General features: G+C 42.2%; 1 protein-coding gene across 7 annotated transcripts in view; it reads left to right on the top strand.

Annotated features, from left to right (window-relative positions):
* Positions 1–13,733, top strand: part of USP34 (ubiquitin specific peptidase 34) — a 267,844-nt gene that overhangs the window by 244,706 nt on the left and 9,405 nt on the right. For all 7 annotated transcript variants that reach the window (XM_043511969.1, XM_043511968.1, XM_043511970.1 and 4 more), the window contains 6 exons: positions 364–490; positions 1,285–1,392; positions 2,537–2,641; positions 2,766–2,890; positions 11,094–11,217; positions 12,580–12,659. In XM_043511969.1, coding sequence (XP_043367904.1) covers positions 364–490; positions 1,285–1,392; positions 2,537–2,641; positions 2,766–2,890; positions 11,094–11,217; positions 12,580–12,659 — 669 coding nt within the window. The remainder of the gene's footprint in view (positions 1–363; positions 491–1,284; positions 1,393–2,536; positions 2,642–2,765; positions 2,891–11,093; positions 11,218–12,579; positions 12,660–13,733) is intronic.

The following is a 13,733-nucleotide window of genomic DNA, read 5'->3' as shown; positions in this document are numbered from 1 at the left end:
AGACTGGGATAAAAATCAGTCTTATAACCAAAAGCAAATCACAGTCTAAATCATGGACAGACTACCGTCTCTCCAGAATACCAAACTCTGTACTAGGGCAATGATATTTAGAGCATTACTTAAACTTGCTTTCTTTGTTCATAGTTAACTAACTGTTCATTATTTGAACAACCTACTGTATATACTGAATTCTTCTTTGAGTAACTTTGTATCTGTCAGCATCTATCATAAAACATTTGATACATCTTTCTGTGGTAGTAAAATAAATGTAAAAATAGTATCTGTAGGATGAAATTAGAAATCATAATAAATTTTAATTTATTAATATAAACTTTTACTTTCATTTTACTTTCTTTTTTGTAGTCCTTTAACACCTTGCACATGATGTACCATGAGGCCACAGCTTGTCACGTGACTGGAGACCTGGTGGAACTTTTGTCAATATTCCTTTCAGTCCTTAAATCAACACGTCCATATCTTCAGAGAAAAGGTTTGGTAATGATTTTCTTTTATAGAGATTAAAGGCTTTAGTTTGTTTGAACTAATTAATTTTCATTGACAGAAATTCTTTCATAGTTTGTCTCCTGGCTATGTAGCCTTTGGGAATCATCTTTTTCAAGACAGGTTTCAGAGTAGCAGCGGTGTTAGTCTGTATTCGCAAAAAGAAAAGGAGTACTTGTGGCACCTTAGAGACTAACAAATTTATTTGAGCATAAGCTTTCGTGAGCTACACTCACTTCATCGGAATGACTTCATCACTTCATCCGATGAAGTGAGCTGTAGCTCACAAAAGCTTATGCTCAAATAAATTTGTTAGTCTCTAAGGTGCCACAAGTACTCCTTTTCTTTTTTCGAGACAGTAACAGTGACTAAATTAATGAAATTATTAAAGTGTTAAAATGTATCTAAAAATAAATAGTATAGTTTTGACAGCAGTAAACCAGTGACAAGTCTTAGGTTTCTAATTTGATTAAGATCATGTTTATAAAATTGAAACAATGATTGTTTTAATTGCTCCATGTTACCATTCTCTTTCTTACTTCAGGAATTAAAAGTTATCAGGAATTTGGATGACAGATAACTTAGTATCTGTATTATGATATAATGCTTGCATCTGTAATTTTCACTCCATGCATCTGAAGAAGTGGTTTTTTACCCATGAAGGCTTATGCCCAAATAAATCTGTTAGTCTTTAAGGTGACACCGGACTCCTAGTTGTTTTTGTGGATACAGATTAACGCGGCTACCCCCGATAGATGACTTAGTATCTTTTTGTATTTGCAGATGTGAAGCAAGCGCTAATCCAGTGGCAGGAGCGAATTGAATTTGCCCATAAACTCTTAACTCTGCTAAATTCTTACAGTCCTTCAGAACTTAGAAATGCTTGCATTGGTAAGTTGTATTAATGCTACTGCAGTCAGGAAAGATTCTTGCTAGATAACTAAATTAAAATTCAGAAACCGTTCTATATTATGAATATTTATGAATGTTCTGCACATTGGATTTGTTAATTTTTTGACATTAATAGAATTGGTCTTTTTCCCAATAATCTTACTAATCCTTGTATATCAAGAATAAAATTAATATTTAGGATTTGTTAGGCATCATTTTATATTATTCTTCTAGCTTGTTTAAAAGCCAGGTGCCTGATTCTATTCTATTCTCACTTATACTAGTGTGAATCAGGAATAACTCTGTTGAAATCAGTAGATTTTCTGCAGTGTTAGTAAGATCAGAATCAAGTCCCAGATCTTTAATTTAGCATCCACAGGGTAACTATATTAATATTTAAAGTTAGTGGGAAAATTCATTTATTGTGAAGCACAGAAACCTCGTTACTCTGATTAAGAACTCCCTGTGTCCATTTCTATAGCCCATTTACTAAAAAATGCAACAATAAAAGTAAAAAGACATATTAAATAGCTTTTAAAAGTACTGGGCTATGATGTTTCTTGCTTCCCGGTGGGGTGTTTAACTTGTAGGAATGGACGTCATACCAAGAAAGTCTTGTCTTCTTGCATTAGCAGACTTCTTCTGAAGGCTTTATCTGATTTTTTTAAGGAGTAGAATCTGCATTTTTTTTCTTGTTTGTGAAGGCCTAACCCACTGTCCAAATTAAACCTATTTTTAATGTAATTTGTATGCCTTTTCCTGTTACTTTGAGTGCCCTTGTCATTGTCGTCCTCGCTGCTGCTGGTTGCCATTTTCCAGGCGTCAGACCTGATATGGTAAAGAAGAAGCAAAGAGGGTAATTTTCTTGAGCTTCTACTTCCTACAGTTTGACACCCCTCTTATTGGTTGATAAGGGAAAGTTGATATAACACTGATTAGGTTTTCTTCTAGTGATAGAGGTGAAGGAACCTTGATTAATTCAGGTGTTTTCACATTAAATTTTGTTCACTTAAAGCCTTCCTCCACAATGTGCACTAGCAAAAGTAATCCAAATAGATCAGGTTTGCAGATGCATGAGCTATAAGTCATGTTTACACTTAAGAAATAACTTTGTGTAATAGCAAAACCAACTTCTCATTTGTAGATGTCCTCAAGGAGCTTGTGCTTTTAAGCCCTCATGATTTTCTGCACACTTTGGTTCCATTTCTGCAGCATAACCATTGTACATACCACCACAGTAATATCCCAAGTATGTATTTCTAATTGTTGTATTTTACAGTTGAATTTCAATACAATTGATTTTTGTGTGCATTGGGGGTGGCTAGTGTTGACCTTTTATATTCATCATTATTTTGTCCTAATTTACACTACAGTGTCTCTTGGACCTTATTTTCCGTGTCGTGAAAATCTGAAATTAATAGGAGGGAAAAGTAATATCCGTCCTCCTCGTCCTGAACTCAATATGTGCCTCTTGCCTACGATGATGGAAGCCAGTAAGGTATGGACATAGGGAAACCTATTTTCCTGTCAGTGGCATTACATATTTGTAGCTTGTAAAGAAAACGTAATTTTAAGTGCTTTCAAAATGATGCCTTGTACAATGTGTTTACCCACTAACTTACTGTATAAGCAAATTTTAAAAACTGTACTTACGTAATTTAAAATTATCCTCAGTGGGTTTGAATTATGCGGCGATTCCTGTGCCCACAATGAGGTAATATTATGAGTTTCCCTTACAAATATTTATGTAGTGTATGAGCCCACATTTTATAATTAATCATTCTTTAGCATTAAGTGCCAGTTTTAAAAGAAGTTTCTAATATTGCACCAACCATCTTTCTTGCTAATATTTTTGCATATGTATTTTTCATGTGTGTTTTTTCATTAAATGGTGTTTGCAGGCATGAGTCTCAGATACTTAGATTTCTAACTATCTGTACATGCCAATACTTGAGCATTTAAATCCAAAAATTTGGAAGCAGAAATCATATGTGAAAACTTTGGAATGCAAAACTGCAGACCTGATTTTATTGATTGGGCTATATATGCCTTCGAAAATTTGTTTCTTCTTCAAGTGATTGCTCATATCAATTCCCAAGAGGTGTGTGTGTGCCGTGTGCACAGTCATCGGAAAGTTTTTCCTTTAGCAGCACCTGTCAGGTCGGCTGTGGAGCCCTCTGGAGTGGCGCCTCCATGGTGCTCAATATATGACCCCGCCGACTCAGCACCTCCTCAGTTCCTTCTTACCACCAGTGACGATCATTGGAACTGTGGCGAATTGCTTAGCAAGTTCTCCTCTCATTCTCCTAGCTTTCAGTTAGTGTTAGTTGTATTTGTAGTTAGTTAGTGTTAGTAGTTTTAGCCATTGGGTGTGGGGGTTTCCTCTTCACCCCGACTGCCTATCTCCCCTTGGGAACACGGGGCATGCCTTGGTTCCAAGGGTTCAAATCCTGCAGTAAGCCCATGCCAATGGGCAACCCTCATGACGCTTGTCTCAAATGTCTGGGGGAGGCGCACCAGGCCGATAGGTGCAGGATTTGTAAAGGGTTTCGCCCTAGAATAAAAACGGAGCGGGACTTCCATTTAAAGCATGTCCTTATAGAGGCAGCTCTCAGACTGCAGTCCATCTTGGCACAGCAAGACACAGCACCGAGTTCATCGGTGTGGAGTGCTCTGGCATCTGTGGTAGATGTGGCACCACGGAAGGTCTCAGGACATAGGGACCTGCGGCACCGCTGCCAAAGCCAACGGGCGCCATCCGGCACTGATCCCATTCCCTTGCTCTGCAGGAGCGGATCTCCCCCTTCAAGACCCACTCCCTTGGAGTCGGCCACTGGGGCGCATCCCAGGGAGGAGCACCCAGTACCGTGACCTTTGGAACCGGCACTGTCGACTTCTGCCCTGCAAAGGGGACAGTTGAGTCCAGTACCTTTGGACTTCCTAAGCCATAGGGTAGAAGAGGAGGGGATGCCATCCACCCCAGACACCTTAGAGGCCGTGAGAGATCTCAAAGCCATGACTGCACCGAGGTCTTCGGCTCTCCGGGACAAGCCCCCTGCGCCACCGAAAGTGGCACTGTCACGGGGCAAGCCAGCGATGTTGCATCCACCTACATCCAGCAAATCACCAGTTCAGATCACACCAGGAGACCATCACATCTGTGCTGAAATTTAGGGAATTGTTGCCCTTGGAGTCCAGGGAAGAGTTTGGGGCTATTGTTGAGGAGGGCAGAGCAGTAACATGGACCTCTTTGCAGACCCCTCTGGATGCTGCGGCACTGCACCCTTTCCTCGGGGATAGCCGAAGGAGGATTTCATGGCTACAGGCATCTGGCTTAGCCCCAGAGGTACAGCAAACTCTGCAGGACCCGCCATGCGATGGGGCAGGCCTGTTCGTGGAGCAAACAGACTCCAGGCTGCGCAGCCTAAAAGACTACCAGGTGATGACGAAGTCATTGGGTATGCACACATCAGCAACCCAGTGCAAACACTTCAGGCCGTAACATTAACAACTCCCTTATCCTCCTTGGCCGAGGCAGGATTTCTCTAGGAGGAGGAGCAGAAATGGCAGGCGCAAGCCTCCCCCATCCTCTACCAGGGCCCAACTAAGACATCATCAGGCTCCAAACAGGCCTTTTGAAGGTGCTCCCAAGGACGGCACACCCTCTGCAACACCGGATCCTTCTCTTTGTTTCTTGAATCGTCTGTCCCACTTCTACCATGCTTGGTCCCGTATAACATCGAATTGCTTGATACTTTGTACCGTAGAAGTGGGATATTCTCTCCAATTCTGCTCCTCCCCTCCATCCCACTCCCCTTCCCCGTCCCTCTTCAGGGACCCTTCTCATGAGCAACTCCTTATTCAGGAGGTGCAGGTGCTCCTAGCCATAGGAGCGGTGGAGGAGGTTCCTCAGGGGCAAGGGTACTTCCTAATCCCCAAGGCCAAGAGGGGTCTCAGACGTGCGAGGACTCAACAAGTTCATGGTAAAGTTGAATTTCCACATGATCTCCCTAAGTACAATTATCCCTTCTCTGGATCCAGGAGACTGGTACGCCGCCCTTAATGTGAAAGGTGGATCCTTTCACATAGCTATTTGGCCTGCACATAGATGATTCCTTCAGTTTGTGGTCAACCACAAACATTATCCATTCATGGACCTTCCCTTTGACGTGTCAACAGCCCCCCGAGTGTTCACCAAGTGCATGTCGGTCGTAGCAGTCTTCCTCTGAAGGAGGCAGGTGCAGGTATACCCCTACTTCAATGAGTGGCTGCTCAGGGGAAACACCAGGGAACAAGTGGAGTCCCAAGTCCGATTAGTCAGATTCACTTTCGAGAGACTGGGCTTCTCCTCAACGTGAGCAAGTCAAACTTATCACCGACCCAAAGAATAGATTTAATCAGGGCAGTGTTGGACTCAGTTCAGGCAAGAGCACTTCTGCCCGAGTCCCGATTCCAAACCATGGCAGACATCATTCAAGGCCTCAGGCAGTACCCGACCAATACTGCAAGGGGATGCCGGAGTCACCTCGGCCACATGGCAGCCTGCACTTACGTGGTCTGGGATGCCACGCTCAGGCTCAGGCCACTCAGGCTTCGACCTATCTCCCAGGGCGTGACAGCCTGACCTCTGGTTACGGAGCTGGAGCAAGTACTCAAGTCCCTCCGATGGTGACTCGACCCTCAGACAGTGTGTGAAGGAATCCCCTTCAACAACCTCCAACCCTCTTTGTCCCTGGTAACGGATGCGGCAGCTCTGGGATGGGGCATGCATTTGGGAGACCTCCAAACACAGGGCCTATGGTCGCAGGATGAGCTCTCTCTCCATATCAATATCCAGGAGCTGAGGGCAGTGTGGCTAGCATGCCAAACCTTTCAGGCCTGACTACAAGGCCAGTGCGTGGCAGTTATGACGGACAACACCACTGCCATGTTTTATGTCAACAAGCAGGGTGGAGCACATTCCTCTCCCCTGTGTCAGTAAGCCCTCCGGCTATGGGAGTTCTACATAGCCCATTCCATTCACCTGGAAGCATCCTCTCTACCAGGAGTTCAGAACGCATTGGCAGACCACCTCAGCAGGTCCTTCCACAATCAGGAGTGGTCCATCCAGCTGGATATCATACACCCCATCTTCCAAAGGTGGGGGTTTCCCCAGGTCAATCTGTTCGCCACCCGGAGCAACAGAAAGTGCCTAATGTTTCCTGTCAGTTTTTTATCCTAAGCCTCATGTCAGTGGCCATGAGCAGAGGCTGCACTCCCTGGATGTACGGCTAGCGCTAGCTTTCTACATCGAATGTACTAAGCCATTTAGGAAGTCAAACCAGTTGTCTGTAGTGGTGGCAGACCGGATGAAAGGTCTCCCGGTCTCATCTCAAAGAATATCTTCCTGGCTCATGTCCTGCATCAGCACGTAGTATGAGCTGTCCAAGGTACCAGCCAAGGCACTTACAGCACAGGCCTCATTGGCAGTGTTCCTGGCCCAGGTCCTGATACAAGAAATCTGCAGCAACTTGGTCCTCTGTGCATACGTTCATCTCTCATTGTGCCATCATTCAGCATGCCAGAGATGATGCAGTTTTTGGCGGAGCAGTGCCCCAGTCAGCGATTCCGTAACTCCAACCCCACCACCTAGGTAAGGCTTGGGAATCACCTAATTGGAATTGATATGGGCAATCACTCGAAGAAGAAAAAACGGTTACTCACCTTCTCGTAACTGTTGTTTTTCAAGTGGTGTTGCTCATACCCATTCCAAACCCGCCCACTTTCCCCTCTGTCAGAGTAACTCACAAGAAGGAACTGAGGGGGCGCCGGGTCGGCAGGGTCACAAATTGAGCGCCATGGAGGTGCCACTCCAGGGGGCTCCACAGCCAACCCAATGGGTGCTGCTAGGGGAAAAACTTTACAACTGCTGTGCATGCGGTATGCACACACCTAATTGGAATGGATATGAGCAACACATCTCAAAGAACAGTTACGAGAAGGTGAGTAACCGTTTTTTCTGGAAGTTTATCTATAAATAGGGCCCTACCAAATTCATGGTCCATTTTGGTCAATTTCACGGTCATAGGATTTCAAAAATAATAAATTTCATTATTTCAGTTATTTAAATCTGAAATTTCACAGTGTTGTAATTGTAGAGCTCCTGACTCAAAAAGGAGTTGAGGGGGTTGCAAGGTTATTGTAGTGGAAGTTGCGGTACTGCTACCCTTACTTCTGCACTGCTGCTGGCAGCAGCACTGTCTTTTAAAGCTGAGCAGTTGGAGAGCAGCGTCTCTTGGCCAGGAGCCCAGTTCTGAAGGCGGAGCTGCCACAGCAGCAGCACAGAAGTAAAGATGGCATGGTATAGTATTGCCACCTTTACTTCTGTGCTGCTGCCACTGTCTGGCTGCCCAGCTCTGAAGTCAGTGCAGAAGTAAGGGTGGCAAAACCATGACCCCCGCCTCAGGGCCCCGCCTCACCATGAGGTGAACTGAGGCGGCTGCCTCAGGTACCAGACTGTGGGGGTCACCACTAGGACCCAGAGTGTAGAAAATTGTGTCTGTTGCTGGTGCATACGTATTCTCTCTGCTCTAGATGCAGAGAGGGTGAAGTGCTGTGCTGGAGGAAGGAGGGCAAAAGAGACATAACAGGCAGGCAGGAGAAAAGGTGAGAGGGAATAACAGAAAACAGCAGGCACTGCAGGGAGAGAGAGGAGGAGGAGCCTCTTATGTACCTCTCTAGCACCCCCAGGAGCTTGGATTGATGAGCACCTGCTTCTCAGGAAGCTTCCTGTTTCCTGCTGCTTCCCTGAACCCACTTGAGGAGAACAGGCAGTCAACTGAAGTAGGCCAGTTAGGCCCTTAAGACACTGATATCTTCCCTCACTCAGGCCCTGCTACCAGCCTGCTTATTTCTCCCTGTCAATTGAGTGTTGAGAGCCACTATAGCTGGCACAGAACAGCAGTCATGAATGAAAGAAGAAAACGCCCCTTCTGGGGCAGCATTCAGAAAAAGAAATCAAAGGAAGCATTTCTATCTAAGCAGGAAGGAGCTCTCCTGAGATACATAGACACAAATGTTCACGGTGAGCCTTCCAGCTCCAGTGAGGATGTGAGTGGTGAGCAAGTGCCATTGTGAGAATGCTTGCTACCCAAAACCTAGCACTGAATGGCACTTCAGATCAGCTGTATGTGCCAAACAATGGTAACTTCCTTAAAATTGTGGAGTTGATGCCTGAGTTTGATGCTGTACTCCAGGAGCATCTAAGAAAAGTCAGCACCTAAGAAATGTACACACACCACTACCTTGGAAAAACAATTCAAAATGAGATCATACAGTTACTGGCCACAAAAGTCAAACAGAAGATTGTGGCAGATCTGAAATCAGCAAGATATTACTCTGTTATTCTGGACTGCACACCTGACATCTGCCGTACGGAACAGATGACTTTAATGGTGCGTTTTGTAACAACAGAACCTAGTGAAGATGTCCCTGCAATGGTGACTGTCAGAGAGCATTTTTTAGAATTTATTGACATTGATGAACACTACAGGAGCTGGTATGACAAATGTGCTTTTTTGAAAAGCTGGAAGATATGGGAATTGCGATAGCTGACATGAGAGATCGGGGCTACGATAATGGTGCCAACATGATAGGAAAGAACAGAGGAGTGCAGACACTGATCCGAGAGTCAAACCCTTGAGCTTTTTTTGTCCCATGCAGTTCTCATTCATTGAACTTGGTCAGTGATGCAGCATCAGCTTCTAGTGAGGCTGCTGAATTTTTTAATGTAATTCAAAGCATCTACGTATTTTTCTCTGTATCAACTCATCGACGGCAAATTTTGAAGCAACATCTGGGAACATCCTCTCTGACACTGAAACCACTGAGTGACACACGATGGGAAAGTCAAGTGGAGGTGATAAAGCCTATCAAACACCAAATTGGGAAGAGAGATGATGCCATAGTTGCCATTATGGAGGATGATGCTATGACAGGAACTGTTATGGGAACAGTAGCAGAGGGAAGTGGAATCACCAGAAACATACATAACTTCAAATTTCTGTGTGGCTTAGTGTTGTGGCATGACATACTCTTTGAAATAAATGTTGTAAGCAAGAGACTCCAAGGTGTTGACCTTGATATATCTGGAGCAATGGAACAACTGGACAAAGCAAAGTTACACCTACAGTGTCACTGGTCAGATGAGGGATTTCAAAATGTTCTGAAGAGTGCACAGAAGTTGGCAGAGGAACTTCACACTGAAACTATTTTCCCACCCATTCAAGAATACAAGAGTCACTGAAGAAGAAGATATTTTGATTACAAGGCACGGGATAATCCCACAAGAGACCCCAAACAACAATTCAAAGTTGAATTCTTTAACCAGATGCTAGATTGTGCAATACAGTCAGTTGAAGAACGTTTCATGCAGCTCAAGGAACACAGCAGTATATTTGGGGTGTTGTATGATATGCCAAAACTCCTCACTATATCTGAAGAAGGCCTACACCAGCAATGCAGGACACTAGAGACAGTGATGACATGCACGATATTGATGCAAGTGATTTAGGTGATGAACTGAAAGCCCTTTCAAGATACCTTTCAGCAGGATCAACTCCAAAGACTGTTCTGGAATACATGTGCACAAATAAGATGACCACCCTCTTTCCAAATACCTTTGTTGCTCTGCGCATACTTCTAACACTTCCTGTAACCGTTGCCAGTGGAGAACGCAGCTTCTCCAAATTGAAGTTAAATAAAAACACATCTATGCTCCACAATGACACAGGAGAGGCTGGTCGGCCTTGCAACATTCTCAATAGAGCATGAGCTGGCCCAAACTGTGGACCTTCAGGAAGCAGTTCAAATCTTTGCAACCAAGAAGGCACGGAAAGCACCACTTTGATTATTCAAACAGATAAAAATGCCAGTGTTTACTATGCAGAGAAGAAAAGTTACATTTGCTGTTCAGGCATTTGAAAGTTAAGTGTTACTTAAAATTTTTGAACAAGGCATTTTAAGTTGTTAGCTCTCCTTTATTGGGGTAGGTAGCAGAGCAGTACCATGAGAGGAGTAAAACAGGAAGAAGGCAGAATTGAGAACTTTCAAAAGTTTTGGCCCAAGCAAGGGAGCATGTCGTTTGAGCTCCCCGCCTCAGGTGCCAGAATGTTGTGGGCCGACCCTGCCCCGCCTAAAATAACCTTGTAACCCCCCTGCTAGTCCGTTTTGGGTCAGGAATCACAATTTGAGAAGTGCTGGTCGACCCCATGAAATCTGGATAATATAGGGTAAAAGCACACAAAAGACCAGGATACACAGGACACAAAAGACCAGGTTCACTGTCTGTGACATGTTTTTCATGGCAGTGAATTTGTTAGGGCCCTATCTATAAAACTGACTTTAAAGTACATTTTGGCTGTTTCAAAAAGATATTAATCTGATTATTAATATGCCCTTTAAAAACTGAAAAACAGTATTTTATGCATTTAAATGTATGTACACTGATCTGCAAATTAACATCAACATGTTATTCACATCACATCTATTTTGAGTTAGTCTTGGAAATTCTCATCCAGTTTTACAGCAGTATATTATTAAATGCATTGAAAACTTATGGCTCTTAATAAGCTTATTAACTAAATTTTTAGGTATGTCATGTAGTTGTCCAGTTGCTTAATTTAAGCTTAATCTATTTATAAATTGTCATCTTAAATTTTCAGGGTAAAGATGATGTTTATGATCGTATGCTTCTAGACTACTTCTTTTCGTACCATCAGTTCATCCATCTATTATGTCGAGTTGCAATCAACTGTGAAAAGTTTACCGAAACTTTAGTTAAGATGAGTAAGTATGGCAGTTAAACAGACTTCCTTAGTCATTGAGGTGTTTTGTAGTGGCAATTATGAGACAACTATGTACTTACTTTTAACATTTTAATTTACTATATTGATAGTCAATGGGGTTTAGGCTCCAAAATGCTTAAATCCCTTTTGAAAATTAGATTTAGGCTCCTGAATTAGTTATGTATTGCAATATCTAAATATCTTTAAAAATCTAGACCTTAATCCTCAGCCTTGCTGAGACTGCTAACAAGTGTGCCAATTAGTGCCAAGTCTGACAGTGGTTTCTGTGCAGTAATAGCTGAATTGAGACATTTTACGTAAGCAACCAAAAAGCCATCAGAGGGCATCAACTCGGTCACTATATAGACCTGGGCCTGATTCTAGTTAGTGAGTTAGGGCCTGATCACACTACAACTTTTAGCTGAGTTTGTACTCAGCTAGTGGAAATGATTTTTACCTCCACACATGGCAACTGTGTTTCACCGCTGCAAGAGGCCTAGAATAGCCTTTCTATAACAATTCCAGCACACTAATTTTTTTAGTGCCTGTCCAGCCAGTTCAGCAGTCCTTCATCCCAGCTCTCTCTGTGTAGGACATCCTAAGGTGAATTCCCACACTTACGAGTGGTGCTCTGTGTGTTCATCTTCTGGAATTCCCAGAATACAATATAGTTAGGCAGCATGGTAGGTGTAGATATGCAAACATGGTTATGTTATCAGGAAAGTTTCTTTGTAACTGGATAAGAGCTATCTTTCTGACTAGTTACCAAATTATGGAGGTAGTGTGGATTGGCTTTTACAGGTAAGAATTCATTAAGCCGTTGAGTCACCCACTCATTCTTTGTTTGAGCCATGAACCACACAGCAACATTACTATTTAGTGTGGGATTTTTTTGCTGAAGTGTTTATCAAGAATGTGTATCCTTTGCTATTGATCAGTCTGTCATCTAGCCAATGTTTCATTAAGTGTATGTAGATAAAGTTGTGGCTTGAGGTGAAGATGAAGCTTAAGAAATTTCAAATCTGTTTGTGGTGCTCATGCTGCTTTGTTTCTCAAAAAATATGAAAACTGATAAATTGTTCCAGCTAAAGAATTAAAAGAAAACAATATTGAGATCAGATGCTACATTTTCGATTCAGCCAGTAAAAATGTAGAAGGAAGTCCTGTTCTGTAGACTAACTGTACTATAAAAACCATTTTAGATGCTAGATATTTGTGGTCATATGTAAATGGTTTAGGATATAGTCCTCTGAATTTTTATGGTGCTTCAAAACTATTCAGGTCAAAAAATAAATATATCCTACAAAGATCAGTTTTAGGTACTTCTTTATGTCATCAATTTTGTTTTCTCTTAAAATTTCAGGTGTCCTAGTTGCTTATGAAGGTTTACCACTTCATCTTGCATTGTTTCCCAAACTTTGGACTGAGCTATGCCAGACTCAGGTAAAATTTAAATGGGTTTGAGAACTAACTGAACAAGAATATTTACAAGATGTGACAACTGTAAATTCTTTAAAGCTAGTTACTTTTTAAACAGCAATTCATAAGACTAATTACTAATTAAATTCAGTACACTTTAAATTTATTGGGTGGTATTACTTTGTTCAGAACTTTAACATTTTTTTAAATTAACAATTAGTAACACCTTGTGTTTGTATTGTGACTTTCATCCTGAAGGATCTTTTAAAAAACAAACAAAAAAAACCTAACTGATATGCAGATCCTGCAAACACTTTTGTATGTTAATAACTTTACAGACACGCATAAATATTAGTAGGTTCAGAGCTTGTGCTTGTCGATAGAGATTGCTTTGCCCACCATTGAAATCCAGCCACTTCAGAGCCATAATGTACCCAAATATCACAATGAAGAGTGCAATATATATATATGTATATAAAAGATCAATAAATCTAATCTGTAGATCTAGAATAGAATTTTTTAATAGCGTACAACCATTTCACCCAACAGTTTAGGATAGGGAGTGAAGAATACCATACCCAGTTGAAAGTGCAGGAGGAATTTAGGTAATTAGAATATACTTACCTAAGTTAGAATTTGTCCAGGACACCTATCTGCACTTCTGCACTTATGTGAAAACAACTACAAACCTTTTTTTAAGTAAAGTTTAAAAAAATTAAATCACCCTAGATTACTTGTCGAGTTGCAGGCTTGAAGAGATGTATATAACCAAGTTTTAAATCACAAAAATACGCAGTTTATAGTGGAAATGCTGACACAGCGGTAACAGTACTGACACAATGGCTGCATATTCCCACTTGGGGGATATGGCACCTCTGCATTCAGCTGCAGAATTTTTCTAGTGAGCAGTATGTTTTGGGGCTGCTTTCTCCTTCCCTTCCCTTGCAAAGGATGCCAGGGATATAAAAGAGGGAGTGGCCCAGCCTGTATCTTTTATTAACCACTGAAGGTGCAATGAGCTCAAATCACTCCCAGTGTCCTCAATGCTTTTCTTGACAGTTTCTCTTTTGATTTTGCCTTTTGGGGCTATTTTCTTTC

The sequence above is a fragment of the Dermochelys coriacea genome, chromosome 3 (assembly GCF_009764565.3).
Source record: "Dermochelys coriacea isolate rDerCor1 chromosome 3, rDerCor1.pri.v4, whole genome shotgun sequence".
NCBI classification, from domain to species: Eukaryota; Metazoa; Chordata; order Testudines; family Dermochelyidae; genus Dermochelys; species Dermochelys coriacea.
This window is presented reverse-complemented; position numbering and strand designations above follow the sequence as displayed.